Source organism: Colobus angolensis, unplaced genomic scaffold, assembly GCF_000951035.1.
Source record: "Colobus angolensis palliatus isolate OR3802 unplaced genomic scaffold, Cang.pa_1.0 Scaffold36, whole genome shotgun sequence".
Taxonomy (NCBI): domain Eukaryota; kingdom Metazoa; phylum Chordata; class Mammalia; order Primates; family Cercopithecidae; genus Colobus; species Colobus angolensis.
Window position 1 is genome coordinate 7272109 of NW_012116932.1, and position 27816 is coordinate 7299924.

General features: G+C 40.0%; 2 protein-coding genes across 3 annotated transcripts in view; one reads left to right on the forward strand and one right to left on the reverse strand.

The window, feature by feature from the left end:
• Nucleotides 1-7454: 7454 nt before the first annotated feature.
• DNAJB11 (DnaJ (Hsp40) homolog, subfamily B, member 11) lies at nucleotides 7455-24335 on the reverse strand. The gene is made up of 10 exons (XM_011953361.1): nucleotides 24044-24335; nucleotides 22746-22902; nucleotides 17356-17453; nucleotides 15494-15626; nucleotides 11772-11914; nucleotides 11203-11285; nucleotides 10505-10562; nucleotides 9301-9412; nucleotides 8686-8845; nucleotides 7455-7913 (listed from the first exon to the last, which is right to left on the reverse strand). The coding sequence occupies exons 1-10, from the start codon at nucleotides 24109-24111 to the stop codon at nucleotides 7849-7851; spliced, it is 1077 nt and encodes a 358-aa protein (XP_011808751.1). The 5' UTR covers nucleotides 24112-24335; the 3' UTR covers nucleotides 7455-7848.
• A 132-nt stretch (nucleotides 24336-24467) lies between these two features.
• TBCCD1 (TBCC domain containing 1) overlaps nucleotides 24468-27816 on the forward strand; it is a 30042-nt gene continuing 26693 nt past the window's right edge. For both annotated transcript variants that reach the window (XM_011953364.1, XM_011953365.1), the window contains exon 1: nucleotides 24468-24915. Coding sequence is in view for 1 of the 2 variants with exons in the window: in XM_011953365.1 (XP_011808755.1) it covers nucleotides 24745-24915 (171 nt within the window). In the remaining variant the exon portion in view is untranslated. The remainder of the gene's footprint in view (nucleotides 24916-27816) is intronic.

The following is a 27816-nucleotide window of genomic DNA, read 5'->3' on the forward strand; positions in this document are numbered from 1 at the left end:
TATAAGTATAAACATAAATTATATTTATTTATAAATATATAATATATGTATTTTTCCCCCAGAGGCCTCTAAGCCCATAACCATGTTAAGTAGCCTATCTTCTTGGTATGTATAAGTGTTTAACATTATTCATTAAAATAAATGGACAACTGAAATGAAAGCGAATTCTAATTATGCTTATGTTTTTATCACATAGTACATGTAATAGTTTATTTATCTTTAATATAAAGCAAGAGGGTGCATATACAACTTGTACCAAAGAAAATTATTTTCTCCCCGTCCCCTGCATCAATGTGCAATGTAGAATGTTGTTTTCAGTGTGTGCCAGTCTGTGACATTGGACAGTCTCAGAACTCAGCCTGGCTCTAGCCCCTCCTGTGCCTTCAGCCACCACTCTGCACTTGCTCATAACAGTTTTGAATGACGTGAGCTGCAGGGGCTTCCGTGCAAGCAGCACCTTTCACGCTGGGGCTTAGAAGGATCAACTGTCCAGGTTTGCCTGGGACTGAGAAGTTTCTGGGATATGGGACTTTCAGTGCTAAAACAGAAAAAGTACCAGGCAAACAGAGATGATCTGGTTACCTCAGTGCTGGTGGGGAAAGGCAGCAGGTCACACCAAGTGCTGTAACTCTCTGCCAGATCTCTAGCAGTGAAGGTCTTCTTCCATGTCTTCAAAATGCCCCTACAAGGGCAATGGCCATGCACGAAGGGAACACGCTTTAACCACTTGCTCAGCAGCAGATTGGGCTCGCGAGGCCCAGGGCACAAATCCTGGGATGGATAATGCACGCAATGCAGAGTGTGGCCTCCTTCTCTGCTTATTGGATAGACTATTGAAATGTGTTTTACTGTCTTTTTTTTTTTTTTTTGAGACGGAGTCTTGCTTTCTCACTCAGGCTAGAGTGTGGTGGCGCGATCTTGTGATCTTGGTTTACTGCAACCTCCGCCTCCTGGGTTCAAGTGATTCCCCTGAGTCAGCCTCCTGAGTAGCTGGGATTACAGGCATGCACCACCATGCCCAGCTAATTTTTGTATTTTTAGTAGAGACGGGGTTTCACCATGTTGGTCGGGCTGGTCTCGAACTCCTGACCTCATGATCTGCCTGCCTGGGCTTCCCAAAGCGCTAGGATTACAGGCGTGAGCCATCGCGCCCGGCCACTGTCATAATTTAATTGTAAGTGCTCCTTCTGTGGTAAATGAACTCAGCTTTCCATATTTAACTAACATATTTAAGATTTCTTACTGGCCAATGATTCATCCTTTGTTAGTCTTGCGTGCTGGCTAATTAGGTGTGTGCATTTGTGTTAAAAAGCTCTCTTATATATCCCAGCACCTAGCACAGTGCCTGGCAATCAGAAGAAATGGATTCAGTGATGATTATGTTGAGTCCTGTAGAGTAGTAGAAGATACAATTGACTTGAAGGACTCTTCTCGTACTATTAGGTTTAAAAAGAGATAGCTGTCCTCTTTTTCTGGAACTGGGATCTGAGAGGTGTTGGCAGCTATAGTGAGAAACCAGATCTGTCATTTGACATTCCTCTCAGTTTTGAGTGTCCATAGCTTTGATCAGCATCTCTCATGTTCTCATTAATATCACAGATGTGTAATCCACATTTACCAGGCCCCCCAGCAGAGAAAAGGATAATCCTAGGGGCCAGAATGGTGTGACATTTACTCAGATCTCATCCCTGAAACTCCAGCTGCCAGAATGCGTTCCTTCCTTGATGGCAGGGATAGGGGTTGGTACTCATGGACTTGCAGATGGTCACCTCATTCTTTTTGAATTCACTTGCCTATTGTGAGCACTATGTGGTCCCTCCATGGCTGTTCTGATGTTCCACAGTCTCAGCTGCTAATTGTATGGCTGTCTCATTTGATCACCTGGGGCAAACTGTATTTTCCAAAAATGGCCACAGCAATATTTGCAGATCTACATACCCTTCAAACCTTAAAGATTCTTTTATTGAAAGGTCAAGTCTAATTCCCCTCCCCAGGAAGAGGGGTGAGCCTTTGTGGCTGCCTCCATGAATGAAAATGCGGTGGAAAGGATGTTGCATGACTTATGAGGCTAAGTCATATGAAGAAATAAGCTTCTACCTGTTTCCACCTCCTTTTGGGAAATGTGCCTTGGGGGCCCTGAGCCAAGATGTACGAAGTCCAGCTATGTATAGCCACCATGCTGCAGAAACCACACAGAGACAAAGATTCGTGAGGAGCCTCCCCATTTCCAGTCCCCAGCTGCTTGAGTCCTCCCACCTCCCAGAATTAACTGCCAGACATGTGAGTAGAAATGACTCCAGACCCAGCCTGCAAGCTGTTGTCCCAGCTGACACCAAGTAAAGCAAAGGAGTTGTCTCCATCAGTCTAGCTCATATTGCCGATTTGTGAGAAAAAAACAAATGTTGCTGCATTAAGCCAGTAAATGCTAGGATAATTTGTTACATGGCAGGAGTAACTGGGACATCACCCTTAGGTTATCATTAGGCTCTCACCTTGCTTCTTGTGAGACCCTTGCTTTTCTTCTATACCAGTTGCTGAGAAGAATTAGAGGAAGATCCTTGCTCTCACCAATGTCAACATTTCTTTACCAGAAAACACAGAGGCATTTAACTCATAATTTGAAGACTTACAGCTTTTTATAATGGCCCTAGTGGTTATACTTTTTATTCAACTGTCTCTATTTTGTTACAGTTACTCTGCTCACAAAATTTAGTCCAAGACCCCTTGTGATTGTTGGGAGACATCAATTCAAATGACACCGTGATAGCATTACTGTCAAATCATGCTTCCCTCTCAATGCTGTTGAAGAAGCTGGTCCACCCCAACCCTGTTCCTAGAGGTTTTAAGTTGCTTTTTCCCATTTGAAACGTTGTACAACAGCCAAAAGTTTATCTGGTCAGTTTTAATGTGTCCTGCCCCCTCCTAGGGCTTTTTGCAATGACAAACATATAAGAGCTGTGAAAACTCTGTGACTTACACACAGTAGGCACCTGGTGTTTTAAGCTCTCTTTCTGAAATGCTCACTGACAAAACTATTAAACAGATTAGGACTGAAAACATAGCTTGGTTTTGTGCCAGCAAAGACTCTCTTCTCTCCTTTCCAGATTGACATTGATCCATTAATCAACAGTACGTAATTAGTGAGTTATGAATCCAACTATGTGGTATCCCCAGGGGATACCACAAGATGAATCATCAAACACCTTGCTGAAAACATCATCACATTTCCTGTTCTAGTTTAATGTTACCTAACTGGTAGAAAACATAGAAGACTTAATTACATGATCTTTTTTTTTTTTTTTTTTTGAGACGGAGTCTCGGTCTGTTACCCAGGCTGGAGTGCAGTGGTGGCGCAATCTTGGCCCACTGCAACCTCTGCCTCCCGGGTTCAAGTGATTCTTCTGCCTCAGCCTCCCGAATATGAGACTACAGGCACGTGCCACCAAGCCTGGCTAATTACTGTATTTTTAGTAGAGACAGGGTTTCACCATGTTGGCCAGGCTGGTCTTGAACTCCTGACTTCAGGTGATCCACCTGCCTCGGCCTTCCAAAGTGTTGGGATTACAGGCGTGAGCCACCATGCTTGGCCTTGTTCTTAATCACCTAGTTTGGCCCCTTGCAGTGGCTTCCATAACTGTTACTAATTGTCAGGAACTATTCCTTAATTTATTATTATTATTATTTGGCAGAATCAGGCTCCAAATCAAAATCCAGACTGTGTGGAATCTGCCTTGCCTACATTAGAATTAAGGGAGGGTAAGAGAGGAGGGTCATTAAATGCATTATTGAGTTTGCATTGAAAATTATCATTATTATTGTTTTACTTAATATCCTGATTTTTAGTGGCAATAGCTAGAAAATGGCTTTCCAAAAAAAAAGGTCCAGGGCTCCAGAGCCAATAGCTCTCACATTATTTTAGCGCCACCTTCACACAAACATCATGCATTGCAGATGGAAGGAAAATTTTAAAAAATCCTAAGCCTCCCAAACCTCAGTTGTGCAACATATATTATTAACTCGTTCTTTATTGCCTGTCTGTCCCAAGAGAGGCATTACAGTTGTAAATGTCAAATCAACCAACAACTCTATGAAACATGTACTATTATTATCACCATTTTACAGAGGGAGAAATTAAGGCACAACTAGTAAATGGTAGAACTGGAATTTGAATCTGATCAGTGTGATTCTAGAGCATGTACCTGATAACCACTATGGTATATAAAACCTCTCGTTTTGTTTCTATATCCTGTCAAAAAATGATGTTTTCAACATAAAAGGGTAGAGTGAACATCAGTAAGAGGAAATGGAAGCCCAAGAGGGAAGAGGTGATTGATTATAAGAAACACTTTCTTTGAAGGAAATCCTGTCTTCTGGACTGGAGACAATTCCAGAATACTGAGAAAATCACCTAAATGTGAAAGTGAAGATCCCTAGGGCCCAGTATGGGTCCACAAAGAGTAAGTCATATCAGACACACCTAATTTCCTAACAGGCAGTTGTCTAACTGGATTTCAACAAGGTCTCTCAGTATACCTGTGTGGACAAGATAAAAGAAATATGGCTAGATGCAAAATCAGTTATTTTTATGGAGGTTGATATGACTTTACCCTGATGTTCAGATGATTGTCAATCTGGAGCAGGCTTTCAGTGGCAGAATCTAACTAACAGTTGGCTTCAATTCTTTGGCTAGTGCTTTTATTCACTGTTTAGATGAAAATCTTATGTCTCAGTCAATACAATGCACAGATAACATCATGTGGAGAGGCTCATACTGAATGACTGAATTGGAAGATCCCAAAACATGGTAACAGACTGGACAATTGGGCTGAGTTGGGGGGAGGTAACTGAATAGGAGTGAATATGAGGCCCTTTATCTCAAAGTACTAGTCAACTTCTGTTGAGTGACCTGGCGCAGGCTGGGCGATACTCTTTAGAGCAGTGTAATCCACAGAAAAATAATGTGAACTACATAAGTAATTAATTAAAATTTCCTATTAGCCAAATTCTAAAAAGTGAAAAAAAAAAAAGTCAGGTGAATTTTAGTAATATATCTTGTTTTTAATATCTATTTTATTTCACCAATTATATTCAAAATACTATCATTTAAACATGTAATCAATATAAAATTGAGACATTTTACATTTTTTTAATACTAAGTCTTCAAAATCCAGTGTGTATTTTATGCTTCATAGCACCTGTTTGGATGAGCCACATTTCAAGTACTCAGTTGCCACATGTGGCTACCAGATTGGACTATGCAGCTCTAGAGGGTTTTCACTGACACACCGTGTGATGAGACTGCCCCCAAATTATGTCATTCTCAGGCTGGCTGCATTATTAGAGGAACTGTGCTTAAAGTTATACTACTCAGAAATATTTTATTTCTCTTAATGGAATAAGAAAGGGTCAGGGCTCTTTGACATCTAAAATCATGATGGAAGCTGTATAGGTGCCCACTGCCTGTGACCTGTGTCCAACCCTTCACTGTGAGTCCTGGGGCAATTTCAGTGACTAAAATACTAGAATTTTAAAAAGTGAACACTTACCAAATGATGTCTTCTTCTCTTGCTTATCTTTCAGAGTCCTTGGATATCTTTTGTTCATGGTAAATGTTGCTACTGGAGCCAATAGCAGCTTTTTTTCAAGGAATAGAATAAAATTATCTTTCCATTCCCATTTCTAGTAACACCTGATGGAACTTTTCAGACAGGTTTTAAGTTTCCATATCCTGTTCCCTTTTCAGTGATTTCTGAGCACTAACATCCGTCTAGGATTTGGCAATCCAGCACCTAACCAATAGTGAATGCAGATGGGGGCAGAAGTATGCGTAAGTGAATAAATCTCTGAATAGCCCAAAAAGATGTTTAAGATGCATAAAAGACCAAGCACAAAAATATCACCCTTCACTGTCTCCATTTTGCAGAGAAAACTGAGGTTAACAGGCTTCCTCAGTGTCATAGCAGTTAAGTCTGATTCCAGGCCAAGCATCCTTTCAGTCTCATTATATAGCTCCCTGGAATGGCTTTTTTCCTTGCAGAACTGAAGACACTATTATCTGTTCTTCCACATTAATTACCTAGCATCCTCCCTCTATAGTGTTTATTTTACCTTCTTAAGAAAATTGATGGAACTTTAATATATATCTTTCCAAAATACAATGTGCCTCAGATAAAGCACTTAAAGCTACCTGAAGTTGAGTCCAATAATGAAAGAATATTCTTAACTCATTAAATCATGACAATCTAGACAATGGATAAGAAGTGACAAAGCCCCATTAAAATTCTTCTTTGTAGGAAACACATTATCCCTATGGGGTCTTTCTCAACAAGACTAGTAGCTCTAGCTTTTAGTATCATGACTGACCCTTGAATACATCTTGGAAAAATGGGGATTAATAAGTGCAAATAATGATCAAGATTTCGCCTGGGCTAAGATATATACAGGAAATGACGATGACTCCTAAGAAATGCTCAACTAGAGGCAATTCAGTACGTAATGAATCTTCTAGGTACAAAAAGCCCACTAAATTTACATACGTATTTATGTGGTTTCACTTGATTTTTTTTGTTTTTTTAGAGACAGTCTTGCTCTGTCGCCCAGGCTGGAGTGCAGTGGCACAATCTTGGCTCACTGGAACCTCCACCTCCCGGGTTCAAGCAATTCTCTTGCATCAGCCTCCTGAGTAGCTGGAATTGCAGGCACCCACGACCACATCTGGCTAATTTTTGTATTTTTAGTAGAGACAGGGTTTCACCACGTTGGCCAGGCTGATCTCGAACTCCTGATCTCGTGATCCGCCCGCCTCAGCCTCCCAAAGTGCTGGGATTATAGGTGTAAGCCACCGCGCCTGGTGATTTCTAAGATATGTATAGCCAAAGGCAGGGAGGCTGCTGGAACTATGCTGATGTCTAGAAGGCAGCTCTGCACACAATGAATTGAAATACTCACTAGCAGAGACCAAAAAAGTCCAAAGTACACGAGAAGGAGTGTGATGTGACTATACATATGAAAATGAGGGAGATGCAAAAGTCAAATGTACTCATCACATAGCATCTGAATTAGGTGCCATGAGAAGAGCAAACATAATTTGCAACTCTAAATTCCTTTTCTAGAACCAGTGGTAGTCTTTGTTCCTAAACAAACCAAAGGCTTTCTAACCATGAGGTCAACTGAAATTATGTACATGAAAGGTGCTTCCTAAACAGTAAAGTGTCCATACCAGATTATTATTCCCAAATTAAATGAGAGAAAATATACTTCCTCAGGGACAATTAGATCTTTGTGTAACCTTCATTCATGGACCCCAATCAACCAGTTTCTTCCAAGCTCCTTTCTAGCAGATGCCGTGTATGTAATTGGGCATGGGACTGAATCTCTATCACTCTTTTGCATGCTTGTGCATCCATCTTGCTTGATGGGAGGACAACCCAAATAGCTCACAGAAGAAACAGGAGTCATGAAAAAAAATAACAACAAAATGTATTTAAAAACAGACTTCTCCAGTTGGCATTTTGAATGAAATTGCTAACAACTCCAACCCTCTATGTTGTGTTTCTTTTGCTCCTGGAGTCCTCTTGCAGCTTTAATTCTTGAAACTCAGGCGGCAGCACCAGACATTAAATCCCCAAAGGGAGAGGTATTAGTAAACCTTTTGCTGGTCATTCTTTTCTGAATGCAAATGGACAATTTCTTAAGCCCTCTTATTCATTTCATGATGATCATTACACAAAAAAAATTAAGCCAAACTTGCATATTGAAAATAAAAACAAAAACACACACAAAAAAACCCTGTAGATAATAAATATCGCTGATTCACTTATTTTAAACAAAGTCCAATTTTATTCACTGTTAATATCCTTGCAGTCCATTGTATACCTTCTGCACTGACCCTTGTTTCAGTAGCTGTTTGATACCTGAAGAATGAATGAACAAATGACTCCATTAACAAAAAAAATGTTACTTTCCTGGTGTTTAAAGAGCATATTTCAAGAAAAGGCTCATAAAAGGCCTTATGACAAACATGGATGTGAATTAAATAACTACCAATCTCCAACATAATCACATGTAGGTAATCCCACACATGCACATATGTTTCCAGGATGATCCCTTGTCTCTTTTAGGCCCACATACCACATACATGTCCCACAAAGCTCTGCAAAATGAGGAATGAGAAGAGGCAATCAAAAGGGAAAGAAAACTCTTCAGCTAAGTCTCCCATTCCTTCTTCTGTATCCTCTTTTTAGTTTTTACCTCCTTCATTGCTCTCCTTTCTCCTACTATTTAGGACCCCCAGTGGGGCCCTCTTCTCAACCAGTCATCCTAGACATGCAACCATAAGCTTCTAATCTTTCTATTGTCTACCTCATCTTCCCTTTTACAGAGTGGTCCAGCTCATTTGTTTTAAGGGATTCTATTTCATTTCCACATACTCTATCACTCCCTAGGTTTCGAAGCACAGCTTACACAGACTTTTGTAACACAAAGATGTAGGATTTTTAATATATCGCCTTTACAAAGTAAGATGAGTTCATTCCTGTGTTAGTGTTCTACTAGCATTAATGATTGATGTCTTGATGTCTCATGTCACTGCAGAGTTCTGCTTCTATTGCCACCCTTTTCTCATCACACACACACACACACACACACACACACACACACACACACACTCTCACTCATATGCCATACCTTCTCTTGCTTCCTCTGTTAACTGTTCTTTTGGAAAATCCACATCAAAAGTGATTATCAAAGAGCCCTTGATATTATTGTTGTCAAAGTTGGGGAGCCCTTCCCCTTTCTTCCATAGCTTCGCTCCTGGCCTGGTGATCTTATCCCGGGAAATATGTACCTAGAAAACAAAAGGGAATGCACTGCAACAGGAGCGGTACATCTGAAGTACATCACACAGCTTCTAGTGAGCACTGGTACACAAAGCTAATGTCACAGCTCAGCAAAAAGAAAGAACGAAGGAGCAAAGGAAATATCATTAGGACAATGTCAGTCAAGAACAAAGGATTTTATTAAAGAAGAAAAATCAAACACAAAAACAAGTAAACAAAGAAAGGTTTTCATCAATAGAAACTATAAGGACAAGACTGTCAAAGGCTGTGCAATCCATTCTGAGTAGCTGAAAGGTCTGGCACTGTTATTGCAGGATGCTCAGCAGCAGAGTAAGTACAGACGGAGAATCCGACTGAGAAAGGAGTCCCTCTGGTTCTCAATGACTGAAACAGCTGATACATCTCAAAACTACCCACATAAAGGCTTCAAAAGGATGGAGAACAAGTAAATTGGTTTGTTTACCTTGTGACCATCCAAGTGAGTAATATCCATCTCAAAGCCAACCAGCGACTCAACTAATGAGATTGTCACATTTGTGTACAAATCATCTCCTCTCCTTTCAAATATTGGGTGCCTAAAAACAGAATAGGTAAAAAATCATTAATTTTCACTTTAAGTTCAAAGAGTTGTTAGAAAAATCTTGGAAAAAGGTGAACACCACTCTTTCAAACTATAAACATTTCTTAGACATACCTTTGTGTGTAGTATTAATTGAGAATATAAAGTTGTTTAAGTTTTATTAAATGCTACTGTTAAGGAACACACAATCAGCAAAAGCCAGAGTATAAGTAAAACTATAATCATTAGATTATGGAAAAGAGAGAAAGAAAGTTTCTGGGCAGATCATCTTCAGAAATGGGTCTATAGAAGTTTCCTGAGCTGGCTCACAAAACTAAGTTGGCTGTAGAAATACAGATAAAATGGGTGGAAGGAAGGGGAAACAGAGTGAGAAGGAATTCTGGCAAAGACAAGGAAGGTGTCAGGTTTATTCAGGAAACAACACACGTTCCAGTTTCTCTAAGACGTGATGATAAAGACAAGGTAGGCAAAGAAGCTGGGGAAAACAATACTGAGATTTAAGAGTGCAGGGAGGAAAAGTCCCAGACAGTGGGCGGCTATTTCTCCATATTCTGGTGGGAACCCTGTTTTGATGACTCCTTATAGATGCAGAGATATTACTGGTTTCCAAAGCACTAACAAGAGAGAAATACTAATCAAGAAAGCCAGAGTCCCAGGCAAAATTATCTAAGCAGCACTTCATGCTGAAGAGAAGCTCACAAAAGAAAAGCTCTCTCTTCACAGAAGCTGCATATTACGTAGAAAGTTCTTTCTATGGCAAAGTCTCCTATTCTTGTATGGTGCCATAGTTCTTCAGCTAAAATCTCAGCTTTGACTCCCTATCTTGTTTGTTTCTCTTTTATAACTCCTTACTTATCAATTCTTTCCTTTCAACATCTTTTGCATTTGTAAGTCCTAAGTAAATAAATAACTGGGGCTCAATCCTAGGGCCCAACCCCAAGCTTTCAGCCTTGTAGAGGAGTTACAAATCATCGTTTAGGGTAATAAGGGTAAGAAACAGAGAAAAAAGTCTCTAACTGCTCTGGTGGCCACCCACACCTCTATAATCTGACTCATCTAAGAAGACCTCTAAAATTAGATTACTTACTTGACAACTTTGATTCGGAACCGTAAATCTCCAGGCTCCCCATCCACATGAGGCTCACCTAGTCAGAGCAGATTACAGCATATTGTAAAGCATACAAGTTGAATACCACAAATCTATTTGGCAACTGATAATTCTTTTTAATCCACTACTTTGGGCATTGATCTGTCAAATCTGTGGCGGCAGTGTCTCTGCCTGGTTCTATCAAGTTTCAGATTATTAGAAATCATCACCTTTGCCTCAGATACAGCAGTATATAACTTGACCCATTTCCTAAACCAAGAATGATTCACTGGTCTATTGAACCTAAGTCTCAAAGCTTTTTTTTTATTTTTAGAGTTTTAAACTTAAGTCTAAAGGTGAGGTCCTGAGAACATCTTATTAATGCCAACTAGAGTTACTTATCTTCTTTCATTGCTGAGTTAAAATTCACTAAGGTCTGAACACCCTAAATTTTGAGGAAACTTAGTTTACCTCATAATAACTTTTGGCCATGACATTCAAAGGATAAACGGTAATGCTACTGCTTCAGTTAAACAAAAAGCTTTGTATATCCTAAAATTGGCTGAAGGGTATTGGAAATTATACATGCATTTACTATGTGAACATTAAGATGGAGCAAGGCAGGGATGAGAGGTATTCACAAACAAGCAGAGAGCAAAAAGTTATGACAATAAAAAAATCAAATATCAATATTTCACCTTCTCCAATAAAGGGGTACTCCATGCCGTCTCTCACCCCAGGCTCTATTTCTACTTCCAGCGTTCGTTCTTCATTCACTAGTCTGAAGTAAAGAGAATTAAAAGAGGAGAAAAATAATGAAAATATAAACAAAACATCAGATATATATATAAAGTTTTATCTATTTTATCAGAGCTTTTTCTTGGAAGACTATAGTGTGCCTCTACTTGACAAAACTATCTGATAATCTTTTACATCTTCTATATGCTAAAATCCAGGGTGAAGCTACTATACATTATATAAATATATAAGGCTGCTCTAATAGTACAAGAAGGAAGAAAATGAAGCATTAATACTTGTTGAAAATATATCAGAAATAAAGGACACTGTTTGTTAGTTCAGAAACATAAAAGGAGATATTTATAAGAAATACTTCAGAAAAAAATGTACATTTTTTTGCTCTATCCTTTTCCAGAACATGGCAGTGGGGAGGGGACAGAAAAGGATCTAGTATGGACCATTAGCGTTTGACTAGATAAACGAAATTAACAAGTGTTTCTTGGTAGGACAAAGAAGGTGCTTCACTTACTTGACATTAGGGCATTCATCGCAGACCACCTCCTGGGTCATTTGGAAGCGCCCAGGGCCGAGCTGGGTGGTCCGCATCTCTTGCCGGCAATTGCACTTCCGTTTGCCAGGAGCCTGCCTTGCCACAGGTTTGTTTCTAACTACCTAGGAAGCGCATAAACAACATCAGCTTCTCTCTTGTGTAAAATAGGCTTTTGTTTCCTCAACTGATCAAGGCTCTGCACATATGCCTGGACTGAAACTTCCCCTTTTCTGGCAATCTATCCCTCAGAAATCTAAAGCTGACAAAACTCTTTGAAGAGTACAAATCAGGCCCCAAACAGGAATGAAGCAAACACATACTTAAATGACTCCAATTCTAAAGCTAGAGAAGTAGAGACGGGAGTAAGAAAACAAGAGAACCGAAAAATAAAGTGTATGATATCAGCATTTCTAAGCCACAATTAAATGCTACTGAGTTAAAGTAGTTCATGTAATGATTATCTTTTAAGAAATCCGAGCTGTGTAAAGCATAACCCCTAAGGAACAATCACCGCCTTCAAAACCTGGTATGTGGCTACCATCCAATCCTCTGATTAACCTAATGAAAATGTCTCCTTATTTCAGGAAACTCAATCTAGGACTATTTCTGGAGCTATCTCCATTCAGATACTTTAACACATAGGAAGAGAAACAATGACCATCTCTTTGTACGTGACTGCAATCAAACATTCTGATCCCTCTAAGAATGTAAAACTGATATATATGCAGAAATGTATTCCTAGTTTTGACTGTTTAATTAGTCAAACATCTAATCACAAGGTATGTGCTCATGCAGCAAAATGATGAATGCTTGGAGAAAAATCCCTTAAAGCCTACCAACACATGAAAGGCCCAGGTCAACAGAGTAAATTATAGCAACAATAACAGTAATCAGAGCAAACACTTTATAGCACTTACTACATGCCAAGCAATGTGCCAAACACTTTTACATATTCATTTAATCCTCACAACTGTATGAGATGGGTACTGTTATTATCCCCATTTTACAGATGAGGTAACAGAAGTATAGAAAGGTTAAGTAACATGACCAAGGCCACATGACTAATACATGGCAGAGCCAGGATTCTAAACTAGGCAGTCTAGCTGCAAAGTTCATGCTTCTTAACTATTGTGCTATCCTATTTCTCAAGGTAATTTTTTTTTCTTTAAAAAATAATTTATATACAGAAGGAGCAGGATTGAAAAAAAGGAAAAAAAGCATTTAACATGGGGTTACTGAAACAGCAAAGCCATTTACAGACTTTACAATAGTTGGATTAAAAAAGACTTTGTTCGGGAACACACTAACAGCAAAAAGTGATGTCTACTGTGTATTAGTGACAACTGCAGAACAGGCTTGGAAGGGAACATGGGCGCTAATTAGGCTCACCTCTTTCCTCCCATCTAAACAATCTCACTGGTTTGTGAATATTTTTAATGCCCTTTTCTCCTACAGCTTGAACAGTATTACTGTTGCATCTTCTGTGATTGTCTACGTCCCTTCTTTCAATTATTCAGAGAAGCAGCTACAACTAAGAAGAATACGCTTCTTGTCAAAATGGTACATAAGCACAGGCTACCGGCTGTCTCCTCCAGTATCCTGGAAAAACTACAAGAAAACATGGATTCCAGGAAACAGTAACTACAACATAGAATATATGAGAAAATCCCACAGATAGAGGGCTGTTTTGAACTGTTTCCCCTGACTGCAGAGAACAAAAAGACTCCAGATAGCAAACAAAACAAAAACACCCCAAGAAACCAAACAAAACACAGTTAAAACCAGTGGGCCAGGGCTCAGCCTACAATGCTCTACAGGGAAAGGTAGTTGCTGGTACCCATAAGGGAATATCAGCTCAAAGGCCAAGACAGCTGGATACCCGAGAAGGTCAATCATCTGCCCCGCAAAAGACAACAAACTGAATAACACATATATTTTAAGCAATTGTACTTTGCTTAAAAAAAGATTAGACAGACCAGGAACTTAAAATAAGCATGATAATACTTAAGGAGGTAAGGCATTAGTAAAATGATACAGAGTAAGAAATAACGCAAGAATCAAGTAGAAATATTATGCATAAAAATATGAGTTGAAATTAAAACACAGCAGATGGGTTGTTACTAGAATGGATATAGCTGAAGACTGAAGCAGTAAGCTAGGAGATCAAAATGAGGTACCTCCCAGAAGGAAGCAGTGAAGGATAAAGAAACATAATTTATTTTTCATATTTAAAAGAAAGTTAAGAGCAGACAGAAGTAGAAGTGATAAAAGGATTGTAAAAAAATTATGAGACATATTTTCCAGAATTTAAAAAAGATGAATAACTTCATATTAAAAGATTCCAGAGTTTTAGCAGAAAATATAGGTAAACAGCTTTCTTATTTTAAAATTTTTTTTCAGATATAAGTTTCAGTTATGTTGTCCAGGCTAGAGTACAGTGGCTATTCACAGATGTAATCATAGGCGACAACAGCCTCAAACTCCTGGCCTCAAGCGATCCTCCCACCTCAGCCTCCTTAGTAGCTGAGATTACAAGTGTGCTCCACTGCACACAGCTGCTTTCTTATTTTAGAACAAAAAAGAATTTCTTTAACAAGACACAAAAACTAACCATTAAAGACTGACAGATTTGATTACATTAAAATTAATTAATTCTGTTTGCTGAAAATTGAAATAAATCTTAAACATAATGAAAAGACAAGTTACAAACACACAGGCTATATTTGCATTACATACAGCCAACAAAGAATTAGCAGCAAGAGTGAAGTACTCTTAGAAATCAGTAAGAAAGAGGCAAAAGAATGAAAAGGCATTTCACAAGAGAGGAAACAAATATGGCCAATAAACACAGAAAGAGATGCTGATCCTAATTGGTAACTGAAAAAAATGTAAAACAAGACCATAATGAGATAATATTTTATACCCATTTGATGGGCAACAATTAAGAAGTCTAATAATTCCAAGTATTAGTGAGGCAGTGAATCTACAGGATCTCATAAATTGCACGTAGAAGCGTCAGGACAATCAATTTCAAAAACAATACAGTATTAGCTTATAAAAATGAACATTGGTTCATATTACCCAGCAATTCTACTCTCAAGCATATCCACCCAAGAGATATTCTTGTTTATCTGAACCTGGATATATGGATTAAAAAGTTCATAAAAGCACTGTTTGGAATTGAATAAAACTGGAAGAAACAAAAATGCCTATTAATAAATTATGATCACAATATAGCAATAAGCAACACGGGTGAATCCTAGTAACACAATAGTGAGTGAAAATAACCAGTCTCAGGAAATAATGAATAAAATGCCATTTCTAAAAAATCAAAAACAATATAATAAACAATACATTATTCAGGTATTCATATATACATGATAAAATAAGAATGGCAAAAGAACAATAAAGACATAATTCAATACAGTAGTTACTTCTGAAGGGAGGCAGGGTAATGTAACAGGGAAGTAGCATATAGGCAGATTAAGTCATGGTAATGTTTTACTTAGTTCTTAAGCTGGGTGATAAAACAATGACATCAGTGTATCATGAACCAAGGATTATAATTAATTCAATTTTGTGCATTTGATCACTCCCTCTTACCCTCAAAAAGAGAGAGAAGGTACATATAAACCTCTTATTCTTAGTCAAAAGTACAAGTTCTGGGAGTCAATATGAACAGCTATATTGTTTGAACTTACTTCCACAAAATTTCCTGCATATACTTCTTCCAAAGTGACTTCTAGATCTACAATAATATCACTTCCTCTTGGAATATTTCTGTCTTGCTGACGAGGGGTTCCTCCAAACATGAAACCAAAATCCCCAAAGAAGCTAAAGGTAAGTGCAAAATCATCAGGAAAAAAAAATCAAGACTCCATGTTTCACAATTAACTCATTTTCTTTACATTGATAAACTATTGTTTCTACCAATGCATTGTGCAAAACTACAAGGTATTTTTTAATACAATGGAGTCATTCATCATACATCATTTTCAATTTATATACTATCAACCATATTGTAACTATATGGTCCCTTACTACAAAAATATTCACTTTTTAATATAATATAGCCCATGCATATAGTACAGTACATACACACACAGTATGCCAATGAATTCAATGTTGGATCCAATCAATGAAATAATAATCTTTCAATATTGGGAAAAATCTGAAGATGGTAGACTTATTGAGAAAGAGTACAGTATACATAAACTTGTGTAATACTAAACTTAATGGTTAGTTTAAGAAATTTTTATCGGTAATTTTAATATATGTAGTGTTCCCTTTACATGCTTTTTAGAAGTGAACTTGTTGAAAGAAGCTACTGTTCTGCACAAAAATCTTGAGTATGTAATTAAATAAGCTAAAAAAGCACCAGCCTTAGTAAAATCCTAGTGCTTAAGGAGAAGGAAGTTCTAGCCTCTATAAGACCCAAACTAATTTTTGTAAGTCACGAAAGAGTAACTTGAGATCAACAAAGAAGGTGACCTTCAATCCTACAGGTGGTTTAATCTAATGTTAATTTTTGAAGTTATTAAGAAGACTCAGATATTAGCACAGCTATGATGATAACTATATAACTCCCTCTCCCACCAACCAACTCAGGTGAGTGAATTCCCTGAATCTTAAATAAAGGCAAGGAGAGAGAACAGGGTGGGGGCTGGAAAGCTTTTTCTCTTTCTGGTATCCCCTAGGGATCACTTCAGACAGCCAAATTGATCCTGGGGGGGAAAAAGATGTCCTAATCATGTTACTCCCACATCTTTACAGGTCCTAAAAATCTACTCCCCCACCCCAGGCCCTCCAGCCAAGCACTAAATGGTGGTAACTACTGTGTGCAACAGTGATTCTTACTTCTTTTGGGGAAGGGTTCACAGAACCCTTTGAGAATCTGAAGAAAACAATGAACCCTGCCCATAAAAATGCAGATTCAAACATCTTTTTGTTTATAATTTCAGACCTGAAACCCCAGATTAAGGTCTCTTAGTATATGTAATCATCAGGGAATGTGGAAATTCAAATGCTCAATAAAGAGAGGTTCAAAGAGTGAGGAGGAAAGGTGTTTATTATTCCAACCACCCAGCACTCCCAGAAAGCAAGAGATAAAGGTCCTCTACCATAATTCCTTCCCCTAATGCTAGTTATTATAATCACCCTCACTTGTTGATAGGATGAGAGAGAGAGGCAGTTCTGGGTATGGGAGTAGGAATTTTTCTATCTCTGCTAACAATAATTTTGCTCATTAAGTGGTTTGCAGATTCCAAGATAGCAAGTAGGCAAGGATGAACTGGTTTCCAACACAGGTCCCCACCGCGAATTGTCAGCATTGATTTAACTGATACGGTTGGCTAGATGGAATGTCTTTTCAATGCCATCCATCTTTCCTGAAGCTTTGTGAAAATAGACTATCTTCCCACAGGGAGGACAATAATTGATCTTTGGATCAGCTAACTTGTACCGTTCATCAAAAGCTTCTGAACTAGGGAATGAGAGGAATTCTTTAATCACTAAGTGACCCTCTCTCAGACACTAACACGTTGCAGACGAGTGAATTACTCACTGTGAAAAAATGTCTCCATGGGAGCTCTGATGACCATCTTTTAATCCTTCTTCACCATAAGTATCGTACTGTTTCCGTTTCTCACTATCTGACAGAACCTGGGGATAAAAGCCAGCGGAGGAAAAGATCACGAGCTGGTAATATCCAGTTAAGGCACAGTCATATTTATGTTTGTTTTTACTTCGACAATGGGTCTAAAATTCTAATAGAATGTAGTTTCCATTATGTACTGTATTAAGGCATATTTACAAAGTTATTTTCTCTAAGACTAAATTCTTTGATGCATTGTTCATTCCACATTGCTCAATTCATGTTTTTAATTTAAAGTTGTCAAAACTCGCCTAGTCACTAAAAAATAATACCTGAGATTAGTAATGCAGCTGTGAAGGTTAGAGTGGTAACAGGAAAGAGGTAAGATGGATTCCTCAGGTTGACTTCCCATGCAGTTTGACTCTGGTACTTACGCTGTTAACTACTATACTGCCTTCAAAACAACTTGGCCCCACAGGTCTACAACACCCCCTACCCAACACACACACACACACACACACACACACACACACACACACATACACACACACACACACACAGAATTTCTGTCCCATAGGATCCCGGAAGGTGTTGAAAGAAGAAAGGACCCCAACAGCTCTTGGGTTCACCTGGGTATAACTCACTGTTTTAGTTCCATTGCTTCAAAACAACTTGGCCCCACAGGTCTACAACACCCCCTACCCAACACATACACACACACACACACACACACACACACACACAGATGCATGTATTAGGAGATTGTCAAGTCAAGGAAATCAAATGACAGGCCCTCCAGAGAGGTCTACACTGATATCTTTTCCTCCTCCTTTTTTCATTTTTTGGTATATGTAGAAATCCACTTGTGGAAGAATGCTGCCCGCCTTTTATACATATATATATGTATAAAATAAGAATGGCAAAAGAACAATAAAGACATAATTCAATACAGTAGTTACCTGTGAAGGGAGGCAGGGTAATGGAATAGGGAAGTGGCATGTAGGCAGATTAAGTAATGGTAATGTTTTACTTAGTTCTTAAGCTGGGTGATAAAACAATGACATCAGTGTATCATGAACCAAGGATTATAATTGATTCAATTTTGTGCATTTGATCACTCCCTCTTACCCTCAAAAAGACAGAGAAGGTACATATAAACCTCTTATTCTTAGTCAAAAGTACAAGTTCTGGGAGTATATGTAGATACGTAGAATGAAGCAAACACATACTTAAATGACTCAAATTCTAAAGCTGGAGAAGTAGAGATGGGAGTAAGAAAACAAGAGAACCGAAAAATAAAGTGTATGATATCAGCATTTCTAAGCCACAATTAAATGTTACTGAGTTAAAGTAGTTCACGTAATGATTATCTTTTAAGAAATCCAAGCTGTGTAAAGCATAACCCCTGAGGAACAATCACCGCCTTCAAAACCTGGTATGTGGCTACCATCCAATCCTCTGATTAACCTAATGAAAATGTCTCCTTATTTTAGGAAACTCAATCCAGGACTATTTCTGGAGCTATCTGCTCTTAACTTTCTTTTAAATATGAAAAATAAATTATGTTTCTTTATCCTTCACTGCTTCCTTCTGGGAGGTACCTCATTTTGATCTCCTAGCTTACTACTTCAGTCTTCAGCTATATCCATTCTAGTAACAACCCATCTGCTGTGTTTTAATTTCAACTCGTATTTTTATGCATAATATTTCTACTTGATTCTTGTATTATTTCTTACTCTATATCATTTTACTAATGCCTTACCTCCTTAAGTATTATCATGCTTATTTTAAGTTCCTGGTCTGTCTAATCTTTTTTTAAGCAAAGTACAATTGCTTAAAATATATGTGTTATTCAGTTTGTTGTCTTTTGCGGGGCAGATGATTGACCTTCTCGGGTATCCAGCTGTCTTGGCCTTTGAGCTGATATTCCCTTATGGGTACCAGTAACTACCTTTCCCTGTAGAGCACTGTGGGCTGAGCCCTGGCCCACTGGTTTTAACTGTGTTTTGTTTGGTTTCTTGGGGTGTTTTTGTTTTGTTTGCTATCTGGAGTCTTTTTGTTCTCTGCAGTCAGGGAAACAGTTCAAAATAGCCCTCTATCTGTGGGATTTTCTCTGACAGTATATGCAGTATATGTATATGTGTATATCTATATATACACACACATATATATGTTTAAGTTTGTAATGTTCTGAGTTTGAAATGTAGAGAGAATAATAAGTGAAAATACTCTATGAAGGTTATTTAAGGTCAATTTCATTGCTTGAAATAATTCTTGAAGTTTTAAGTTTCAGAGAACTACATACACAATCATGACTATATGCTTCCTCTCTGTATAATATTAAAGAATGTAACAACAAAATAAGCTTCCATCCTTTTCAAAATTTGTCTTCAACATTCAAAAATTCTCTTTTATTTAGAGCAATCTGATATATATGCACATATATACTTGTGAAAATTAAATGGCTTTAAAATCTTCATTTGATATTTATAAACTCCTACTTAGACAAGAGGCTGAAGGAGACAGTTATTTCAAAATTATACTCACGGTGGCCCAGAAAAAGAGAGGTTCAAAGTAGATGAGGCTTGTTGACTTAAAAGAAAGCCATATTCACACAGGACACACTTTTGGCTTAGGGCCCAAATGAGGTGTTAGGAGTCATGGCAAAAAATGTATTAACATTTAAGATATCCTTGAAAGGATAAATAGAAATTGAGTATACAAGAGAGTGAACATTCTTAAAAGCGAAGGCAAATGGGTTATTCCAGAAGTGACCACAGTACTTGATTAAAGCCACTATGATAGAAAAGGGAGAGGAAAGAATGTTTTCACAAATATCTTTAGAAAATAGGTATTTTGGGGAAGCAGAAATGGGCACAGCTAACTTAAAAAAAAACAACCCTTATTATTATCTGGATCTCCAATATTTTCACTTTTAGTCTACTTCTCTGATCTGATCTTGGAAAAGAAACGAACCCCGCATTTGAGACTATAAAAGACACCATTTCAAAACCCCCAAAGACTAGTTTTAAGTCATTTTCTTTTTAGACATCAGAGGCTTCTGTAATAACCCCCTAAAAACTACTCGTGAAGTCATTTATTATCATTTACTTCCTCCTCACTTTTCTTCCACCAAGGAATGCAATTTTATTCCATGGTCTTGGAAACTATTTTAAAAGAAAAAAGGTTTTTAGTTGATTGGCCAACCAATACACAGATTCTCAAGTAATTAAAATGCCAGCAGTAATCCTAGCTCTGTAGAGAAAACAAATTTGTATTCACAAAAGATTCTTCCTAACTGTACTCGGATTCTAATTTGTGAACACTAATTTACCTAAGACTAAAGGCAATCAAGCTTGAATGATAAAAAGAAAAAAGAAATTTAAACTAGTGGCTAAAAGGGTTGTTACAGTTAAATAAGCCGTAATTTCATGATTGACCTTTGTATAGTGTGCCTAGGTCATGGATAAAGAACATGAAGATTCTTTAGAGAGCATGGTAAATTCAGCTTCCCTAAAAAATGTTTTTGAGTATTGGGTTCCTAGCAAACAAGGGAACTATTCAGGGAAAATACAGTGCAAAATACGGAATCCATATTATCAACAAGAAACAAAATATTACATATAATTTAGGACGGGCCATGAGACTTCTGAAGTTTATTTATGTGCCTCAGGTTAAGATTTTCTGTTCCTTGGCCAGGCACAGTGGTTCACGCCTGTAATCCTAGCACTCTGGGAGGCTGAAGCAGTCGGATCACGAGGTCAGGAGATCGAGATCATCCTGGCTAACACGGTGAAACCCTGTCTCTACTAAAAATACAAAAAATTAGCCGGGTGTGGTGGTGCATGCCTGTAGTCCCAGCTACTCGGCAGGCTGAGGCAGGAGAATGGCGTAAATCCCGGGAGGCAGAGCTTGCCAGTGAGCCGAGATTGTGCCACTGCAGTCCAGCCTGGCGGACAGAGCGAGACTATGTTTTTTAAAAAAAAAAAAAAGAATTTCTGTCCCATAGGATCCCATCAGGTGTTGAAAGAAAAAGGACCCCAACAGCTCTTGGGTTCACCTGGGTATAACTCACTGTTTCAGTTCCATTGTTTCTTTAATCTAAGAGATCTTGGGATTCCTTCCTTTCAAGGTTTGTGTCTTCCTAAAATATTTTTCAATTTGTTTTTAGCCTTCTCAATATGTAAGAATTTAAACTTAAATTCGGGAGTTTTAGCTCTATGACTTTTAGTTCAACTAATTTTTTTCTGTGTCCATTTAGAAAATGAGAATAAAAATATGCCTAGCTCTAATATATTTCCTGGTGTCCTAGCGAAGGTTAAATGAGATGATACAAATGGAGAGTGTTTTGGTCCCCAGATTAGAGGTTGGAAAATCAAATTAAAACTGTGCTTTGTTTGATCTACGTAAAAAAGAAATTTAACTGAATTAGTTACCAACATTTTTACAAGCAGAACTTACATAAAAGTCTAGATTTTCAACTTTTCTGGAAAAATTAAATCATCTAGGAACATACTGTTTGCATTAGTATGACAAAAACTGGCTAGGGTTGAGGTAACAGCTGCTCCCTTGAAATGGGGCCAGAAGGCTTCAGTTTGTCAAAGTCCTCAACAATCCTTATTGCTTCCCAACATGGAGGCAGAATATCCGCTGCCATGTTTTAATTTATACCTGCCCTGCATGTTATTTGTCTAATTCGTATGAACACGTAGGTTTGCAACTCTCATGAAGGCTTTCTTTTTATTTTTGGCTCTAGCTCCCAAACTGACTGACTGACAGACCAATCAGTTGATCTACTTATTAATCTACCAATCTTTCATTTATTCTTTTGCAGCATTATTCTCCTTATTAAAATAAATATTAATATCAAAAGGCAGAAAATGGTATCTACTAACATGAATGTAGTATCTAGTACAATACAGTATCAAGTACTACTTTTACTTTTATCTACCATCTACTTTTAAATAAAAGTGACCTGGGCTGGGTGTGGTAGCTCACATCTGTAATCCCAACACTTTGGGAGGCCAAGGTGGGTGGATCACTTGAGGTCAGGAGTTCGAGACCAGCCTGGCCAACATAGTGAAACCCTGTCTTTACTAAAAATACAAAAATTAGCCAGGCGTGGTGACATGTACCTGTAATCCCAGCTACTCGGGAGGCTGAGGCGGGAGAAGTGCTTGAACCGGTGAGGCGGAGGTTGCAGTGAGCAGAGATTGTACCACTGCACTCCAGCCTAAGCAATAAAGTGAGACTCAGTCTCTAAATAAATATATGTGAGCTGAAAAGAGTATTTCTCTGTATTGTATGTTTTTTCTAGAGCTACAGATTTTATCTGTTCTTTATCACTTTTCCTGACTCACCTCATAAGCAGCACCCAGATCCTGGAATTTCTCCTGGGCTTGTGGATCATCAGGGTTCCGGTCGGGATGAAGCTGCAGGGCTAGTTTCCTATAGGCCTTTTTAATATCCTTTATAGAGGCACTTCGAGGCACCCCCAAGATCTTATAGAAGTCTCGTCTGGGAAGTAGAGGGAAAGAATACTTCATCAGAGTTACATGTTACATTTTTAAAAGTAAAAGATTTATTTTTCCTCTACATTTAGGTTTGTACCTGAGCAAAGAGGTACGAAAATGAACGTTTATGTGACACATATACACACAAAGAATGACTAAAAAGAGAACACCAGAATTTGTAATGAATCATATATTGAAGTAATCACAGTAAGAGGCTACATACTTCTTTTTAGATTATTCAAAACGTCTGTGGCATCTTCTTTCAGAACCACCTTCAGTCAAGAAAACCACTTCCTTATTTTATGGTCTCATGTTATCTTTAGGCAATAACCATATAATCAAATTAACTCTTCCCCCTTTCTCTGCATTTGCTCCAAATGATTTTGACTTTTCTAAAAGTCAAATAACACTCTCAAAGGATGATTTTCCTAATAAAAAGATTATGCCACATAAATGTCCTAACAGTAGCATTGCCAGAATGTTAAAGACGAAGCAACTTAAGATAGCTTCGAGCTATCTAGCTCGAGCTAATAGCTCAAGAAGCTGGGAAGTACAAGGGCTCTCCAAAGGGTCTTCTTGTTCCCCTCCCCATCCAATTTCCTTCAGTCCCAACTCGGCCTGGCATCATCCACCCACTTTAATGTCAGCCCCCCAATGGCTCTTCGCAGGCTTGGCATAGAGCATCGTCCGCTTCTCCAGCTCAGCGGGGCACAGCAACCCACCTCTTTGATCAAACAAACGTCCATCCCCCCAACCTCAGCCTGGCACTGTCACTACCTTTCCTTACAGTCAGGCATCCCTCTTTCTTCCCCAGCTCTACGTGACACTGCTTCAGTTCACAATCACCTTCTTTCCCTCATCCCCCAAATGCCGTTGGCAATGCATCCAACTCCCACTCCTCTGGGCAAATCTAGCTCTACCAAAGACCTTCTCTGGACCTAACGCCCTCTCACTGGTGTCACCCACGGTTCTCCTCTCACCCCACTAGTCTGGCCCATACTACCCCTTCCTCCGCCACCCCGCCAACCCACAGCGACGCCCCTCTCCACTCCCTCAGTCTGGCAATGCCACTTCCCCCACCCCCTCCCACCCCCTAGCAAAGGCTGACCCCCGGGCCCTGCTGTCTGCGAGTGTCTATTCCTCACCCGGCAATCACGGCCCCGATGAGGTACAGTAGCAACAGGCAAAAGGTGCTCAGGTTCTGCGGAGCCATGGTTCCTCTGTCCCGGGTCTTGTCCCACACACTCCTCACAGCCTCCTCCGCCGCCGTGTCGGCTCGCCAGCCCACCCGGCCTTGTGAGGCGCCTCACACCGGGGGGCGGGGGAGGTCTCCTCCTTGGTCCGCAGAGACAGCTAGCTAGCCCCCTCCTCTGCCAGTCCACTTCCCGGGAGTCCCAAGTCCCGGTGAGAGAAGCCCACGGTAGGCGAGAGCCAATCGTTGCCCGGGATATCACAGGCGGCCGGCGCCTGAAAGCCAATCAGCGCAGTACACTTCACCTCCGAGGCGGCACGGGTAGCCAGTTAGGCTTCAGAACTGCAGTCGCAGCTCTTGACCAATTAGAAGAGGAGACGTCAGAGGGTCGCGCCGCTGCAGGAACCCGCTCTGCCCGAGCTACCGCGAGTCGTAGAAAATTACGTAATGGTAGGGGGCTGGTCCGAGTAAGGGCACCTGAGGTACACGAAATCCTCCCCCACCCCCCCCAACCCGGCTCGCCCACTTCCTCGGACTTTGCACCAATCAGGAGGCTCCTCCCCAGCACCAACCAATTGTGGGAGAGAAGTTTTCTCTGTGTTTCAAGTCTGGAATTTCATTGATACCCAGCTACGCGCCGAATGAGGGAGCAGAATGAGGGAACAGTGGCAGAATGAGAGGGGACAGTTATTCCACAACTGTACATCGGACGCATTGCTTAGGACTCTTATTTTACGTTCTCCAAGCAACTCCATAAGTCTCGGAAAGGCGACAGTGATGACTGACCGACTTAAGTTCGGATTCGGCTTCCACCGCTTCTCAGTGGTGAGACTCCTCCCAAGTCTGAGCCTAAGTTTCTTTATCAACAAAACTAAGGCAAAGCACTTATTGGCAGTTCTGTGCATTTTAACAGGGAAAAAAAATCTGTAAATCGTCGGGCGTATAGTAAGCAGGCAATGAATAAAAACCATTATTACTGTTCGAGCATAACTCTTTTGATTCCCCGTCTTCCCCCCCGAATTTGCTCATCACAGTTACACAACACCTAGTTGATCAGGACAAAACTCTAGGTGTTTTTACTCCTTTCATGTATAAGCTATCCAAATCTTTACCTCTGAACTATACTTGAATCTGTTCACTACATCTCCATTACTAGGTCTCTGGATCACAGTGTATCTCTCACCTGGCCAGGGCCTCCTAACTGGCCTCCTTGTCTCCACTCTTAATATCTTCCTTAATACCTTAATAGATGTTGCTCATCCCTGTCCCTCACTCCATTTTTTTTTTTTTAAGGGCCGGGCGCGGTGGCTCACGCCTGTAATCCCAGCACTTTGGGAGGCCGAGATGGGCGGATCACCTGAGGTCAGGAGCTTGAGACCAGCCTGGCCAACATGGTGAAACCCCGTCTCTACTAAAACTACAAAAATTAGCCGGGTGTGGTGGTAAGCACCTGTAATCCCAGCTACTCGGGAGGCTGAGGCAGGAGAATTGCTTGAACCTGGGAGGTGGAGGTTGCAGTGACCTGAGTTCCTGCCACTGCACTCCATCCTGGGCAACAGAGTGAGACTGCAGTTCAAAAAAAAAAATACATAAAAAATAAAAGTCAAATCATGTCACTCCCGTTTAAAAGCCTGGAATGGCTCTTCATTTGCACTTAGAATAAAATCCCAGCTCTATGCTAGTTTACAGAGCCGTTTATGCTTTGTCCTCTCACCTGTTATACTCCTAACCATGTTCCAGCAAAACTTGCTTCCTTTCCTTTTTGTATACACCAAGCTCATTCCTGCCGAAGGCCTTTGTGTTAGCTGTTCCCTTTGCCTGAAACACTGTACTCTCCCTCATGTCTTACCATGAGTGATTCCTTCTTTAACTCATGTATCAGCTTAAAGGTCACCACCTCAGAGAAGACTTCCCTGACCAATCAATCAAAATTAGCCCCTACTGAGTTCTTACTCTTACACCACCCTGTTTTCTTTTCTTTTTCTTTCCTTTTTTTTTTTCCTGAGACAGAGTCTTGCTCTGTTGCCCAGGCTGGAGTGCAGTGGCGCAATCTCGGCTCACTGTAACCTCCGCCTCCCGGGTTCAAGCGATTCTCCTGCCTCAGTCTTCTGAGTAGCTGGGACTCCAGGCTCACACCACCGTGTACGTCTAATTTTTTTGCATTTTTAGTAGAGACTGGGTTTAACCATGTTGGCCAGGCTGGTCTCGAACTCCTGACCTCAAGTGATCCACCCGCCTCAGCCTCCCAAATTGCTGGGATTATAGGCATGAGCCACCGCACCCGGCCTCCTATTTTATTTTTTCATCCCTGGTCCCTAGACTGTACACACTGAAATGCCAGTTTCATGAGAGCATGAATCTACATTGTTCTGGTCACAGCTATGTAGGACAGCACCTTAGAACAGTGCCTGGCATGGAGTAGGTGCTGACGTATTTTTGAGTAAAAGTTACTTGGATGGTGATCATTGCATGGCTGGCTTCTTATTCTTCAGGCCTCGGCTCAAATTTGGCACTACAACGTGGCCTTCCCTGACCCCCCTTCCCCAATTTTCATAGCATTTACCGCTATCTGAAATTATCTTATTTTACTCCTTAATATGTATTGTCTATTCTCCCTATTACACACTCCAAGCAAGGACCTTGTCTGTTTTGTTCACTCCTGTCATTCTAGTATCTACCACTGTGCCAGACACACAGTGGTACTCAACAAATAACAGCAAGGTCACTGAGCTAGTAAGTGGCACAGCCTGGATTCTAACCCAGGTCTGTGTAAATCTGAAGCCCCTGCTTTCAGGAAGATACCCAGTAGGGACAATGGAGGAACTAAAAAACAAAAGAGGAACTAAATTGCATTTTATGGTCTAAATTACCTTTGTATATTTAGGTGTGGACCTAAATAGGCCATAAACGAACTAAAAAAAGAAGGAAACGTCCAGAAATCCTGAAATAGAAGTTTAAAGAAAGGAGTGATGGCTTCTGCCCGGCAATCTGAAAAAGCTTCATGAAAGTGGAAATGGCCGGGCGCGGTGGCTCAAGCCTGTAATCCCAGCACTTTGGGAGGCCGAGACGGGCGGATCACGAGGTCAGCAAATCGAGACTATCCTGGCTAACATGGTGAAACCCCATCTCTACTAAAAAATACAAAAAAACTAGCCGGGCGAGATGGCGGGCGCCTATAGTCCCAGTTACTCCGGAGGCCGAGGCAGGAGAATGGCGTGAACCCGGGAGGCGGAGCTTGCAGTGAGCTGAGATCCGGCCACTGCAGTCCAGCCTGGGCGACAGAGCAAGACTCCATCTCAAAAAAAAAAAAAAAAGTGGAAACACGGAGGGAAAGCTAACAGAGATAAGGAGTTGACACTGAGGGGCTGCAGGGAGTGCCAGTCTCGCTTCAGACGCCTTGGGTTTGAATCTTGGCTCCATCTCTTGTGTGACTTTAGGGTTCTGTTACTTTCACCTTTCTACGCCCTAGTTTCTTCATCAGTAAAACCAATGTACTTAAAGGGCTCTTGAGAACACTGAGGAAATATAAAGTTGCTTTACACAGTGCTGAGACCATAGTAAGCGCTTTATAAATGCAAACTGCCATTAGTAGTATTTCTGATGAAAGCGTGCTGATCTTACCAGCAGCTATTGGCTGACCACAGTTATGTGGAGCAACAGAAAGCTTCCTACTCCCCCTGGGTTGAAAGGTGCGACACCAGAAAGTGGTGGGTCTGGCTCCTGGTG